Source organism: Parasteatoda tepidariorum, chromosome 7, assembly GCF_043381705.1.
Source record: "Parasteatoda tepidariorum isolate YZ-2023 chromosome 7, CAS_Ptep_4.0, whole genome shotgun sequence".
NCBI lineage: Eukaryota > Metazoa > Arthropoda > Arachnida > Araneae > Theridiidae > Parasteatoda > Parasteatoda tepidariorum.
The window spans coordinates 45,471,643-45,487,449 of NC_092210.1; the positions used below are offsets into that span (position 1 = coordinate 45,471,643).

General features: G+C 31.3%; 2 protein-coding genes across 8 annotated transcripts in view; one reads left to right on the forward strand and one right to left on the reverse strand.

The window, feature by feature from the left end:
- LOC107451273 (ferredoxin-2, mitochondrial) overlaps nucleotides 1–14,584 on the forward strand; it is a 43,245-nt gene extending 28,661 nt beyond the window's left edge. For 6 of the 7 annotated variants that reach the window (XM_071183364.1, XM_071183365.1, XM_071183362.1 and 3 more), the window contains exon 7: nucleotides 8,294–10,880. The gene's annotated coding sequence lies outside the window, so the exon portion shown is untranslated. Of the gene's footprint in view, nucleotides 1–8,293; nucleotides 10,881–14,565 lie in introns of those variants that run through there. The other variant, XM_071183361.1, reaches the window with a different exon arrangement.
- Nucleotides 2,372–3,155, reverse strand: LOC107451265 (uncharacterized). The gene is made up of 2 exons (XM_071183766.1): nucleotides 2,933–3,155; nucleotides 2,372–2,874 (listed from the first exon to the last, which is right to left on the reverse strand). Exons 1-2 carry the CDS (start codon nucleotides 3,153–3,155, stop codon nucleotides 2,372–2,374), a joined length of 726 nt encoding a protein of 241 aa, XP_071039867.1.
- Nucleotides 14,585–15,807: the final 1,223 nt, after the last annotated feature.

Consider the following 15,807-nt stretch of genomic DNA (forward strand, 5'->3'; position numbering starts at 1 on the left):
ATTTAAAAAGTAATATTACTGATATATTTGCTATAAATCACATAACAGTATTTATTAAAAGAAATGAAGTATTAATGTATATTCTCAGTAGTTTTAATTTGCTAAACCAGGTAGTTTTTCCAGTAATAATTGTCTCTTATGTGAACTGAGGAAAAATATAATTTCCAGCTTTATTTTTTCAATCGGTAATTTTTATTTTCCCTAAGTGTAAGTATCAATGTAATCATTTATATAATAATAGATTAGTACACAATTGTATGTCAACACATTATTTATTACCTTAAACTGTCTGGAATTTATTAAAGGGTTTCCCTTGCGTAAAATTTACTATCGTGGAAATTCAGCTTTTTTGCCTTTTGGCTAATCTCATCCCTGTAAAAAGTACTTAAAGGTGCTTTTTTGGGGATTTCGTTTTTAAAAGCTTTTAAATGTGCTTTTTTCAGCTGGCGTTTTTAAAAAGTGCTTTTTTTCCGTATAATTCCCCCCCCCCTTCAGTGATATCTGGTGGATCCCACGCATTTCACGAAAAATGGGGAGTTTGCTACGTAATCATTCACGGGGACTTACCCACGTTATGACTTGCACGTGCGCGCACACTTGAAACCGAAATCCGAGTGCTCCAATTCGGATAGAGAATATCAGATCCTTATGAAATCTTTTTCTTTTTAATTTATTTTAATTTTGTTCTTGTTTATTTTATTTTACTTCTAACACTTTTTTTGACATAGGGGGTAAGGGCACTTTTGCTCTGAGTGCAAGGTCAAGTTGAATTCACTCGGTGATGTGGGAAAGTACTGATTGTTTCGATTTACGCCCGTTTCTTGTTTTTTTTTTACGCTAAAACTGTTTATAAAAAGTTTTTGTTTTTCAATAATATCATTGATTGAATATGAATTTCTTGAGTGCTTGAAAATTTTTGTAAAGTGCTTGAAAAGTTTTTAAAAAGTGCTTATTTTTGATTCAAAGATTTGGCTATGCACCCTGGAGAAACTTTAAAATGTTTAATTTTTTTTCAGAAATCCAAATTAACATGGTTGTACTAATAAATTTTATTGTATTAAACCAGTTATTAAGTTAATAGTTTTTTGTGTAATGAATAAAATAAACTTAAACGAATAATTGTAACTGAGGGGCAAATATATATTTGAAATAATTTTTGGCTTAAAAAATAAGAAAAATGTTTTTTGGATGCAAATCACTGTATAATTAGACTCTGGAACTGTTTATTTTACAATATAAATCAAACAATATGTAAAATTGTAATATTTTTAATAACTTATTCTTCTTTGAAATAGACAGCTTTTTTTGGCAGAATAAGTCAAAATCGTGAATGTTCACGATTTATGATAAATTTTACTATAATCATACATAACTCCTAAAATAACTCCTGAATTCATAAATTACAACAAATTTCCTTTAAAATGATACCAAATACAAGGATATTGCTTACAATTTAAAAATTCAATACTGGTTTCAGTTGGCATGGAATTCAACTAAGTACAAAAAAAACATTAAAGGAAAGCCTCATATTCCAAAAGTAAATAAATCCAATTTAATAAAAATAATAATCTAAGACAAGGAACAGAATTGAGTAGATTTTGTTAACGAAAACATTTATAATTTAAGTAGAAGCTGGTGTTATTTCAAACCCTATTAATATTCAGCTTCATTACCAATCATAATTTATTATTCTGACCAAGTTTCTCTTTCTTTAACAGTTCTCGTCTTTTTAACAGTTCTTTTAGTGTGCTTTTTAAAGCAGAATAAATATTTAGGTATCAGAAAGGCTGCAAGAAGAAAGTAGAAAAGTTTTTTTTATTATATTTTTTAAAAGACTACAAATGTAAATTTGTTTTTTGGAAAAGGAAGAGTGATTTGTTTATTATGATTGTAAAAAAGTATCTGGTAAATAGACGTTTCTGGTAGATTAGATTTAAAGATTGGGCAGCTCTGACGAGCAAGGCACGTCGACCAGAGGTCTATTGTACCCGAACCATGATTAGCATGAAAGCCCTATAGCTGAGATGAAATTCAGCTGATACCTTACAGGAACGTTTTGCAGTTTCCCGGCGTTGACACAATGTTGCCCTAAATGCTCAATTCTTTGAGCAGAATAGACCTCACAATCGCAGAGTATGTGTTGTGATGTCTCTTCTTCAAGATGACAGCCCCGACAAAGAGAATTGGATTCTATTCCCATTATGTATAGGTGTCTTCAGAGGATGCAGTGTCCAGTAAGAAGACCAATGATCTTCCTTAGACTATTTCTATTAAGCTTTAAAAGCTCTTTTTGACGTACTTTAGGACAGTCGCGATTTAGCTCCTTAGCTTGTCTCTGACCGTCTGCAGTGTGCCATTGCTCATGGGCAATTTAACCATAGAGCTTGAAAATGGACGCCCTAAATGAGGTGGGAGGAATTCCCAGTGCAGGTTCAGGGCCCCAGAAAATTGCATTAGAGCCAGCTCGTGCCTCTTCATCAGCTAGCTCATTTCCACCGATTCCCATATGTCCAGGTACCCAATGCAGGGATACCTTGTTATGAGTGGATAAGTCACAGAGGACCGTGAAGCATTCCCACACTAACAAAGAGGTGAATTTACACCTTGACAGTGATAGGAGAGCAGCCTGACTGTCAGAACAGATGCGTATGGTCGTATTTTGATATCCCTTGTCTAAGCATATCTTACAGTACAAGATAATGGCATAGACCTCAGCCTGAAAAACAGTGGCATAGTTTCCCAAAGGAAAGTGAAGTTTGGTACCATCATTGGAGCAACAGATCCCTGCTCTTGATTTAGCACCAATCTTTGAGCCATCAGTGTACCATATTAGACATTTGCCTTTAAGCCACCAAGGAGAATTAAACCATTCTTCTATAGTAGGAAAATGGATCTTAAAGGGCTTGTGAAAAGCATATTTTAGTCAAGTAGCCACTAGGCATGTTAAAAGAGGGTATATCCACCACTTGTGAGACAAGATGTCCCCATGACAAGTGTTTGGAATACTCTTTCCATAGGCCAAGGTGCATAAGACGCTTTATGCCTTTCTGAGCTTCAACTTCAATGCGTAGATTCAATGGAAGAAACCCAAGTAAGCTCTCTAGAGCAGCTGTAAGAGTGGTCCTAAGACAACCTGACAGGGCTACACAGACCATTCTTTGTAGTCTATTAAGATTAGACCTTGCTGAGCTCAATCTAGTCCTCGACCATCAGACCATTGCGCCATAAGTGATGATAGGACTAATAATCATTGAATATATCGAGTTAACTATTTTGGGGGATAATCCTCTGGTTCTACCAATAGCATTTCTGCAAGACCAGAAAATCTTCCTGGCCCTGCTGGTACAGTATTGTATTCAAGATGATAACCCCAATTTAGTTTGGTGTCAAAATAAACCCCGAGAAACTCTACTTTCTCCGTGAGTTCCAATTTATAGTCCAGGTAGTACACATTACCTAGGCCAAGTTGCCTTTTTCGTGTGAAGGCTGCATAGTTTATCTTGGATGGATTAACAGATAGGCCTGAGTCAGAGCACCATCTAGCTACTTCTAGAAGTGCATTATTCATGATATCAGAGATTGTTTTACCATGTTTGCCTCTGACAACAATAACACCGTCATCAGCGTACCCGATACAGGGAATGCCAAGATCAGTTAACCGAACTAACAAGGAGTCCATTACCATACACCATAGGATAGGGGACAAAACCCTTCCCTGGGAGCACCCTGCGGTTGCATGCACTTTCATGCTTGCGCCTAGTAAAGAGGAACAAACATACCTAGAGGATAGCAAGTTAGTTATCCGCCTGGTAATTGTTGAGTTTATGCCTCTGTTCTTAAGTGCATTGATGATAGTCTCAAGAGGGACTTAATCAAATGCACCTTCAATATCAATGAATACCGTAACCGCAATCTCCTTATCTGTGATTGATTTCTCAAGCAGGTAGGAGAGCTCGTATAGTCTGGTGTCCGTTGACTTGCCAGGTTGATAGGCATGCTGTGTGGAGGACAGTGGCCTATCTATGAGTACAGTGTCTCTGAAGTATCTGTCAATTAGCTTTTTGATAGCTTTCAACAGACAGGAAGTGAGGCTGATTGATCTGAAAGATTTAGCCTCAAAGTAATTTTCCTTACCTGGTTTTTGGTATGAAAACTACCCTGGTATTCCTCCAAGAGTGAGATATATACCCAAATGCTATACAGGATCGAAAAATCCTGCATAGAGTAGGGGCTAGTATATTGACCCCCTGAATAAGCATCATTGGTATGATATCATCCATGCCTGGTGACTTGTATGACTTAAACGACTTTAATGCCCATACAACCTTCTCATAAGAAACCACCATCTTAGTGCCCCCCAGTCATTCCTACTCCAAGTAGTTGTGGGAATAATATGTAGATGTTCATTCTCCACAGGATGAGATCCAGGGAAGTGTGCTTTGAGTAGTTCTCCAAGAACCTCTTCACCTGAATCACTGTATCTTCCGTTTGTAAGATGGATGGCATTTAAATTGCAATTAAAATCCTTAGTAAGAATTTTTGCAATCTTTGCGGTGGCAGAAGTAGCGTTAATACCATTGCAGAAAGTCTGCCAAGAGCGATGCTTAGATGCTCTGATAGCCTTATTATCGGCAGTTAGAGCGTTTCTATAGGTCTGCCATTCTCCAGATTTCTTTGCTCTGTTAAATGACTTCCTACATTTCTTACGTAATTTACTAAGCTCAGAAGACCACCAAGGAACTCGCCTTGGGGAGCTAGTAGACACAATATTACATAAAATATGATATGAATCGAGTATGATCTGTTGCACTTGGTCAGCAGTCCACTCCACATCATTAACATTATTGTACTTACCAGAAAAGCTCCCTATCGTCCTCTCCAGAGCTGCTGCTTTCTGCTTCAGTTCTGAGAGGCCTTTAATAGAAAAAATAGTTGATGATCTGAAGCAGTAACTGCCCCAGATACCTTCTAATCATTAACGTAATCTACTGAAATAGAGTTACATTAAGTAAGGTCAATGACCTCCTTTCTGTTACTTGTAACAAAGGTATGTTCATTGCCTTTGTTAAGGGCATACAAATTAAAATATAAGATATGTTCCATAAGTACATCCCCCCACTGGTTACAATGGCTGCTACCCCACTCTGTGTGGTGAGCATTTGCATCACAGCCGAAGATGAATCTACAGCTTGAACCACAGTGGCCAATTAAAGCCCTAATAGTATCGGCAACAGGGCCCTTCTCTTCATAGGGGAGATAGGCTGAAACTATGACAAAGTCAGAAACTATCTCATTGTCATAGAATTTTAGCTTTACAGCAACTAAGAACCTGTCAGGAAAGTTGACAAGATTGACGTTTCTGGTAAATAAACATTTGGATTTTGGACTTTAAACTTTAGTATATTGCTAATTTTCCAATCTATTTATATCACTTGAATGAAAACATTGAAAATCTATTCTAAGACATTTCACAGAAATGCATTCGATTTACAGTTGAAAACATTTTTGTTAAATTTATTTTTGGACTGTTTTGTGTTTTAAACAGAATAGTAAAATAGCTTGGTTTTTACTCTGGATTTTAATATTGCATCCTAAATCTTACTATCTCTTAGTTACAAATATTATTAAACATTTCATTTTGACAGAAGTGGATACAATAATGGTCAAATTTAACTAAACAGACGACTTTTCAAAAAGTTATTACTACTATATCAATTTTTTTAATCATTATATTTAAGGGACTCATCCTTTGTTTGCTTTCACCTCTGAAACAGCTTTTGCAGTTTCAGGAATGAAAATAAGCAAAGATTCAGATTCTCAGACCTTTCAGATTGTTTCATAATTCCAGCTCGTATTGTTAGCTCATTGGGTGCTTCTGTATTTTAGCCTAGCATCCTATGTGTACTGTACACTTTTTTTCCCTTTTCTTTCTCAATCTTTTTCAATCAAAAATTGCATTTGAAACAATAAATAGAATATTTTAAAAACACAGAAGTCTTTTAATCTAACATAAACTTGTAATATGTATAAAGCTAAAAAAAAGGGTAAAAGAATTAAAAGCCTAGCTGGCTAATCTTTGTTCATAAAAGGCACCTTTTTACTGTGTTGAAACTATAGAATAAAAATAGCTCAAAATTATTATTCAACCTGTATAATTTAATAAGCGCTATTAAAACAGAAATATAGAACTTTTTGTATCCATAAATTATTCACATTTAATCTTATACTTCATTTTGCTTCAGCTCTTTCTTGCTCTTGCAGGAAAAGAATTTTTATTCCAAACTTTTTAACATGTGTTGCGAAGTTCCCAGTACATTGCATTGTTTAAGATCTAATGATTATTTCATAACCTGTATTCACACGTGGATCCCTATATTAGCTAATCTAAATTAATTTAAATAATATGATAACAACTATCTACAAATTTTAATTAATGTTTAATCCTGAATATTTAAATACACATCTTGATTATTACTAAACAATTAATCTCTAACTATATCAATACTACAAATTAGAATATAATTTAAAAGAAGCCAACATACCCCTGCACCTTTCTCCCTCACACGCCAGCTTCCTTCCTTCAGATTGCTCCGCTTCCAACTGCCGGACGCTCCACCTCTTCACCATTTCAGGGCAACCCTTCAAAGTCCTTCTGATTGGATGATGAAGAAGGGGCTGCCCTATTGGCACCTATCGCTCAGTTGGTGAAGTCGCCCGCCGTAACACATGTTTAAGTTTTTCTTGTTATGCCTCATCACCTGCTTGATTTTGCAGTTCTTTTTTACTAGCATGAAAAAAAAATTTCTTTGCTTATTTAACAATCTATGTTGTTAACAGTAAATAAATCTGCATTACTGTTTTACGTAATAAGATTTATTTACTGCTAACAAGAAATGGTCGGTTCTTTGTAAGTCACAATGTATAATAAGTGTTTTATATTATAAAGATTCTATGTAGAGATCTAGGAAATAATCGTTCATTTATTCATTAAGTCCAGTTAACACTGTAAAATGTTTTATTGACTCAAAGTTACTATATAGGGTGTAATGCTATACATGGTGTTGATAGTATAAAATTTACTTTGTGTATTAAACGGGTTTTAAATTTTTATCAGGTAGATAATACATTATAAATTATTTATAATACTCAAGAATGTGAGAGAAAAATCCTCCACTCTTGCTGTGTAGAGTCACCATAGCATATTATTAATTTCTGAAAGATAGATGAAATATAAAACAGTGTGATAAGAAAGTAAAATAACAATTTCAGTTTATAGTATTTGGGAGAAAGAGGTTTTTCTGAGAACAACTTTCGAATTGAAAACGAATGTAAATGTAATTAATTTGCAGTTTTTGGAATATTTGGTTCAAATAGTTTAGTGAAGATATTACTTAAAAGTTAAGACACCTCATGTTCTTCTTATTATTTTTTGCACATTCTACTATATTCTCAGAACTAATTGTTTGAACCAAAAAACTTAAGTGTGCAATTTTTTTTGTTCTCTGTACTTTGTTAATTATATGAGATGAATTATTCAAAATCCTTTTTTGTGCATAATAAGTGTCACATTTCCCTAGGAGTTCTTTGCTCCGAGGAGCTTCCCGAGGAGATCTTTTTAATCTCCATGTTCTCTTCCATGTTCTCAGCTCTTCTATATTCTCAGAACTAATTGTTTGAACCAAAAACTTAAATGTGCAATTTTTTTTGTGCTCTGTACTTTGTTAATTATCTGAGATTAATTATACGAAATCCATTTTTGTGCATAATAAGTGTCACATTTCCCTAAGAATTCAAAGAGTTCTTCGGACCTCTCTCTTTAATTTCCATCGTTACATCCTCTTGTTTTGTTTATTTTCTAAAACCATTTTATGCTCTTTGATTCTTTTGTAGAGTAATGCATCAAAATTTTTATTTAAATGTATTATTACACTGTCATGTGTTAAGAACTACATATTCCTGTTGGCAACTATATTTGTAATTTAAATAAAACTTAAACAAATTGTTTGCTTGTAAAAAAAGATGTCTGATGATGAAAAAAGATGAGCCTGAAACTCACAGAATTATTTTTTGCTATGTTTTAAAAAATAGTAAAAATCGAAAATCATTTGTTATTGATAGAATTAAAAATTTCATTATATGTAATATTTGTTTGAAATTCTTTATGTTTAAAAATGCTTCAAAATACTAACATAGTGTTGAAAAATTAGTGATAACCTTTAATGCATGATTTGAGCCTTGTCATTTTATTTCAATTTCAAAATTGTATATAAATATTTTTTTTATCTACTAATAGTTTCATGTGAAGCTAAAGGCTGAGTAATGATGAATGTTATGGTGCTCAACTGTTCCTTGAAAGAAACATCATTTTGACCTAAGTCTATTTAATCAAAGATTTGATGAAGGAACAAAAGAAATATAAGCTCTGAGTTTGTTCCACTTGTACAGATACAATCACTTGCACTGTTGAAATTTAAAAAATGTAAGCGTAAAAATTTGAGTGGTTTTCAATCAATATAATCCCTCAAAAAGTGTTACTAGTTTGTGAGATTTCTCATAATTTGTCATATGTTTCAAGTAAAACACTTTGCCATGCTGTCTTAACTCTGTCCTTTATTTACTTTTCAGTTATTGTAACTGTTTTGTATCATGTAAAATACAATTGTTAAACTGTTTTGCACTTTTAAAACATTTAATTCCATCCTATACTATTACACAAAAAAATTTCTATATGAAAGAAATTATGTAATTTTCCAAAGTTATTTTAACCTAATTACTCATTTTTAATTGCAAATCTGTGGCTTATAGTTTTAATTTTCTTTTTGGTGTAAGTGTAAAGAAAGTTTGTTTCAGTATGTTCTCTTCAAGTTTAGTTTAATTTTGTGTGGTTAATTTTACTTTATTATACCATTTCATAAATTTAAGAAAATATGAAAAACTTGATTCTGGAAATTTTAGCATGAAAGTCTGAAAAAGTTACGAAAATTTCAGCCAGGAATTTTCTTGGTACCCGAAGGGGCTCCTTAAACATATGTCACTCACTTACTAGGAGGTGGAGAATTATTCATCATTTATCATTCCATATTGGTAATGAAGTTATTGTTTAAACTGCAAAAAAGGTACATGCTATCTTCTATGAATTAATTAGTTTTAAAAAATAATACATAGGGCAAAATTAGGATTAATTTTTTGCTACTGGGCAGTAACCAGTATAGTATTTTTTGTTGTGGTCTCTTTTTAAAACTTGTGGCTATTTTTTCAAAAATTAAAAATTTTAAAACAGATCGATATGCAATTTCGTGATGTAATGTATTTTTGTGAATCATTTCTCAAAATGTAAACATCTTGAATTAAGAAAAGTTTTAAGAAAGAAATGTGAAATAAAGCTTTTTTCAAAATATTCCATAACATTCATAATAATTCCATATTAATAAAAAAATACTAAAATGCACGTGGGGTGCATTCTCCTTGACAAAGTGGCAAACAGGTGGCAAATGGTAAACAACTTTTTAAATTGCTTTTTCTTTATCGATAATTTTACTGATTCCCTTTTTTGTGACAAATGTTAATCTCCAGACGTAAGTTAACATTTCCTGAGTTAAACATTGGTAGTTATAAACTCTAAAACTTGGGTCAAATGTTCAATTACAGTAATAAAATTAAACCCCCTGAGAAAAGATTTGAGTTAAATGTGGGTAATAAGATGACATGTCACATTTTGTATTTTTGCATCACATATTTTATATATATAATTAGTGCTTACAGTAATTTGAATTGCATTTCAAAGTATTCAGAGTGCAAAAGGTTAAAGCTTAAATACACATGGAAGACGTTTTCTTTTGTTGAAAAATATTTATTTTTCTATAGTCCCACTGCTAATAATTCAGTTTTTTTTTTAAATCCCAAAATGAGCCTATATTAATGTATGTTTAAATGAAGAAAAACAGGTTATACTTTATTATGACCATTTTTGGAATGTATCTTATAACATCATATTGTTAAGATGTGTATGAAGTTTTTCAAATTATGAGTTCCTAATGTTTGTATTATTTTTGTACACTTACAAAATTGTAAGTTCAGATAAAAACATCAATTTTTGTTTGGATAGCAAGGATCATGATTGTGACTATTGAGTGTATATAAATATATATAAAAAAGTAATAGGTAATATCGGGACAGAAATATTGTTTTAGTATATAACTGCTAGTTCCTATTTTAAAATTATTGTTCTTAAGTTTTTGTTTTTTAATTAGTGTGTATTGAATTTAAAGTTTGAAATGATATATGTGAAAACTTAAAATAATTAAAAGTTAAGCTGACATGTAAAGTTCCTTTGTATACAAAAATAAAATTTTTCTTTATCAAATAGATTATGAAAAAATCGTTTATTTTTATTGTATTTGCCATTCTAGTTCTTTATTTGTTAGTAAATTTCTAGATTGTAAAAATTACTTAATTAAAATCATTTACAATAAGAGCTAATAATTTGTTTCTTTTTAATCATGCAATCAATTTAGTAATTTTAGAAAATGTATTTATTTCTATTGAAAAATTTCATTTTTTTCTCACAAATTTTGTAATATAAAAGTATATTTTTCAAAAGATCTAAAAAAAACTTTATTTGAAAAATATTCTATACACACGCATATATATATATATATATATACTAAATGNATATATATATATATATATATATTACTGTTCTTAAATTTTATTTTGCCTCTAAAACATATTTAAAAAAATTGTGAAATGCTTATTAATTTAGATTACTTGTTTAAAAGTATGGATGTAGATTGCTTGGATTATATGTAGAAAATTGCCTTCATTGAAAAGCATATATTTTTGTATTATGTATCTGAATTTGATTAAAGTCAATAATCATATGTGTATTTGTGCTTTTTTGTTTGATATTTTGTACTTAAAAATACCTAGTATTTTAAATGAATATATCATGAAATTAAAGAGTTCAATTGGTAAGAATAACTTAAAAAAATATGAAGTTTCATCATGAAACTTTAACTTTAAACTTTGTGAAAACTCGAATTAGAAGAGCTCAACTTTATTAATCTAGATAGTATTACAATTTAAAAATTATGTTTCTTGATTGATGTAAGCAACCAAGGCTAATATCAATTAGCGGTACGCCTTACCATTATCAATTTGGTAATAAGTATGAACTGTTAGAAAAAAGTTGTAATATTAGTTTCACATGTTCCCTATAATTCGATCAACTCATGTTAGATTATTTCTGAATTAGTTCTATTTTGAAGTTTCTTTCTTGGGGTTCAGAGTTTTCAGAGTTTCAGAGTTTCATTCAGAGTTTTTAAAGCGATTTGCTTTGGAAGAGCTATGAGTTTCCTGATATTTGAAATTGTGTTAATCTTTTCGCCTTGTCACAAACAGTTCTATTTAAGTTCTTCACATTATTTCCATTTTTGTATTGCGTTTTTGTGCGATATTTAAATTATTTATTTAATATTTTTCTGTTAAGTCTTCAAACTTTCATATGAATTTTTACAGTAATTATTTTGTATTCTTTTGACAGCTGATTAAAGTATTAGGAAAAAACGTTTTGTAAGTATTAAAATTAATTTCAATCTTAATTAATATATGAATTTATGACAGTTATATCCTCTTTGAATCCTTGGATTTCTTATATTTTTATTGCATCATTGAGAGCAATAACAATAAATACATATTATATACGTAACTTTAAAAATATATCTATCTATCTATCTATATATATATTTGACTTAAATTAACTGCCATTCTATTTTGAGCCTAAAATAATTCTGAAATCTACATTACAAGCAAATAAAAATTTAATAAATTGAGATTTAATAAAAATAATGGAATTTTTGCATCTCTACTTTATTAAAATCTAAATTATCATTGATATATTAATATTGGTAAATTATTGATATATTTATACGAAAAAGTGTTACTTACCCATTTCTAAATATTTAGAGTATTTTTTCAAATATGTAAAAATCTAACTCTTTATCTAAAATTTGCGACTCTATAACATTAATTTCAAGCGTAAGTCGTTAATTGTGTGACTGTGCCTATAGTGTAATAACATGTTGAACTAGCTATTTGTCTAAGGATCGGTTCATGATCTTGTGCTTCTCATCATGATAGGAGAATCATATGATCATTGCACTAGATAATGTTATATAGTGCTGAAAAGCAGTTGCTGCTTTCTGATACGATTCATGTGACCCTTCTTTTGCTACAGTATCTGAATAGACAACGGTTCTAATATTTAAGCCATTGTTATTTTATAATGCTTTCCTTCTTGTTGTTGTTGTTAATTTACGACGCACTAGAGCTGCACAATGGGCTATTGGAGACGGTCTGGGAAACATCCCGGAGGATGATCCGAAGACATGCCATCACAATTTTGATCCTCTGCGGAGGGGATGGCACCCCCGCTTCGGTAGTCCGACGACCTACGCGCGAAGTCGAGCACTTTACGGTAGCACAGTTTAACGAGGACCAATACCGCACACCCTCGGTCCCTACGCAGACTGATCCAAGTGGTCACCCACCCGCACACTGACAGCAGCCAGTGATGCTTGACTTCGGTGATCTGCTGGGAACTGTGTCTTAACGATCAGTCCACTTCGGGACAATGCTTTCCTTCTACTGGACATTCGAGTATACCACAGTTTTATATTGTTTCACAACATTAATGTTAGTTTTTAAAAATTGTTATTGGAAACTCAATGTTCAAATATTTTGAGATAAATTTAAAATTTTTCTACTCTTGCGATTCATTATTACTTAAAAATAAAATAGACATTATCATTAAAAATTATTTTGAATTAGGCATTATCCGTAGCAAAATGGATGGTTTAATTGCTTATTTTTGGAATGGCTATTAAGGTCAATTTTTTATTGTTTTGATTAATAGAAACGTTTTTATTTATATAGATTTGTTGTACAAAATTTTTGATTGTATGTTTTTATATTAATTTAACCCTTTTGATGTTGATTCTGAAGTTAGTTTGAGGTAGGATCTGTTAGTTTTCTCCTAAAGAAAAACCGAATTTTCTTAATGGAAATATCCTGGAAACAGATCATTAGTGGGACTAAACGTTTGTACAGATTCTACTGTATGATACAATAGTTAAAGGGTTAAAAAGTTTTCCGCAAATATATTTTTAATGTTGTATATAATTAAGTTGTTTACTTGTTAAAGTATGTATTGTAACAGTATAAATAAAGATTTAGTTTGTATTTTCTTTTTTCCTAACCTCCTAATACAATTTTTTTTTATTAAAAGAGAGTTATTAAACATATTGAAAAAGATGAAGTCGTAAAATATTTGTATGTTAATCAAGGGGTAACTCAATAAAATTAGTAATTTTCGTTTTAATGTCTCATTCAATTTTATATACATATATTTGGTTTTGATTTTCATGCTATAGGCTGATTTTTGAAACTTTTTAAGGTTTTCCAATTATAGTGTCTAGGTTTTGTTATAAAATATTAACTATCTGACATCTTTTTAGACTGAGAATTTTTTCAAATATGAATATACGAAGTGAAATTATATTTCTTTCTTAAAATATTCCTAATTTAAAGATGAAAAAAAGAACCTTCAATTCCTTATATATATATATATATCTATCTNNNTATATAATTATATATATACCAAAAAAACCTAGAGTGTGTGCAGTGAGGTGTACATGTATGCATTAGATGTTACTTATTTGTAATCTAGACTTAATCCCGTTTTCAAACGAAATCTGGTACCTTAACAGAATGGTCTACTAAAAAGCAATTCGTTAAGAGCCAATTATGATTCAAGCAGGTTTTGATACGTGACATTTTGGATTTTGTTGAAATTTTCAGGATATGTTATATATAAAACTATTAAACACAACATTATTTCATTTTTGCAGAAATATATAAATATACCTTTGTGATTCTCTGCCGGTACTAGTAGATTTTGACGGTCAAGGTCAAAGAAAATAGCCTTTTTTTAAGATCTTCGAAAGACCTTTGATGCAATGGTCCACTCAAAGTATTTATGTCTTAATTGTTGGTGTGAACATATTAGAGCATGCAATAACATTCAATGCTGCGATTTACTCATTTTACAAAAAGCACCGCCACTAATAAATCAATGTTGTTTTCTCAATATTATAGAGGATAATCGGTTTTACTTCCTCTCCACCCCCAAAAGAAAAAATAAACTTCGAAAAAAAAATTTATTTTTACACACACACACAAAAAAAAAAAACGAGTATCGTATAGTTTTATGTTAGGAACATATCCTGAAAACTTCAAGAAAATCAAAAATGTCAAGTTCTATACCGATTTTTTAAAAAAAACAAGCTTTCAATGATGTTCAAATTATACGAAGAATTATTTATTCATTTGTCAGGTTCTGTCAAGACATTTATTTTAAGTTCTTTCAATTTTGCGAATAGATCCTGAAAATTCGCATGAATATCGCGTATCTTTCCTGGTAAGTGATGGTCATCTTGAGTGTATGATCGTCTCCTTTTTTTATAATATATATAAAATGTTTTTAATTTACTCCTTTCCATTTTTTAGGGTTCATATAGGTTTTTCATGAGTGAATCCACACCAAGATTTTGGATAAATCTTTTTTTCTTTTCTTTTCCTGCTTAAGAAGGGTGCATTAACCCCATCAGGATCGCAATCACACATACCTGATTACGCGATTCTAACTTCACGCCTGCGTTATCATATATGAAATGAGATTTTCTGATTCTAGCTTCCTAAGATTACACGGACGTGGTATCAATCTGGAACTCATTATTAGTACGTATGCCTACTGTTTAATTTCAAATGATATTTTTTATAGATGTATATACGATTAATTTATTTTTTGTTATGTTTGGGGCTCCCATTTTCTCGTATCACTTGGCAATCCTCTAAACTGCTAACATAGCTCTTTCAAGATCACTTTGCTCAGGGCCTGCCCGAGAGTAAGACAACGAAGCAGTCACCAAACTCTCCGGACTTAAACCCAATCAGGAATCTATGGTACCACCTCCATCGGATTGTTCGTAAAATGGATATTGAATCGCGCAACATAGCGCAGCTGACCATGACAATAGAGTCGACATGGCTCAACACCCCAGCAAACATCTTCAAGAACCTACTTGACTCTCTTTCTGCACGTTTCACAACGGTCCGCTTTGCAGAAGGTTGTTCGTGGTTTATTATAATATATACTATTTAAAAAGTACTATTTTTCTTACATAATTTAAGCAAATTATTTCAATAAAATAGTTGAAATGGTAGTATTTTACTAAAATGTTTTGATAAGAGTGAACGAATTGATTAATCAACTGAGCTCATATGACGTCTCATATATTTTTAGAATAGCAGTCGAAATTCTGCGGCCATCTACATTTTGAGCATCTGATTTGGCAGCTGAGCCTTCATTGATTTCTAATTGTTCTACAACTGTTAATTACCTTTTGCAACCTACATTAAATATTACGACTAAATAAGTTGCAATTTCAGCTATTTATTAAGTACCATTAATTATTTTCCTTACATAATTTTTAAAAAAAATTATTTAAATAAAATAGTTAAAATGATAGTACTTAACTAAAATGTTTTGATAGGAGTGTACAAATTCATCTATCAACTGAGCGCGTAAGTTCACTTGTTCAAACATGTCACAACGTATCCTGCGTCGAGCGCTGTGCTCAGCATATTATGCTGAAACTTTTACATCTTTATGAATATTTTTTTTCTAATGCTTTTTTCTCCAACCTTTCGTCACACAGGCATCTGAAGAGCAGATTTATTGGCCACTCT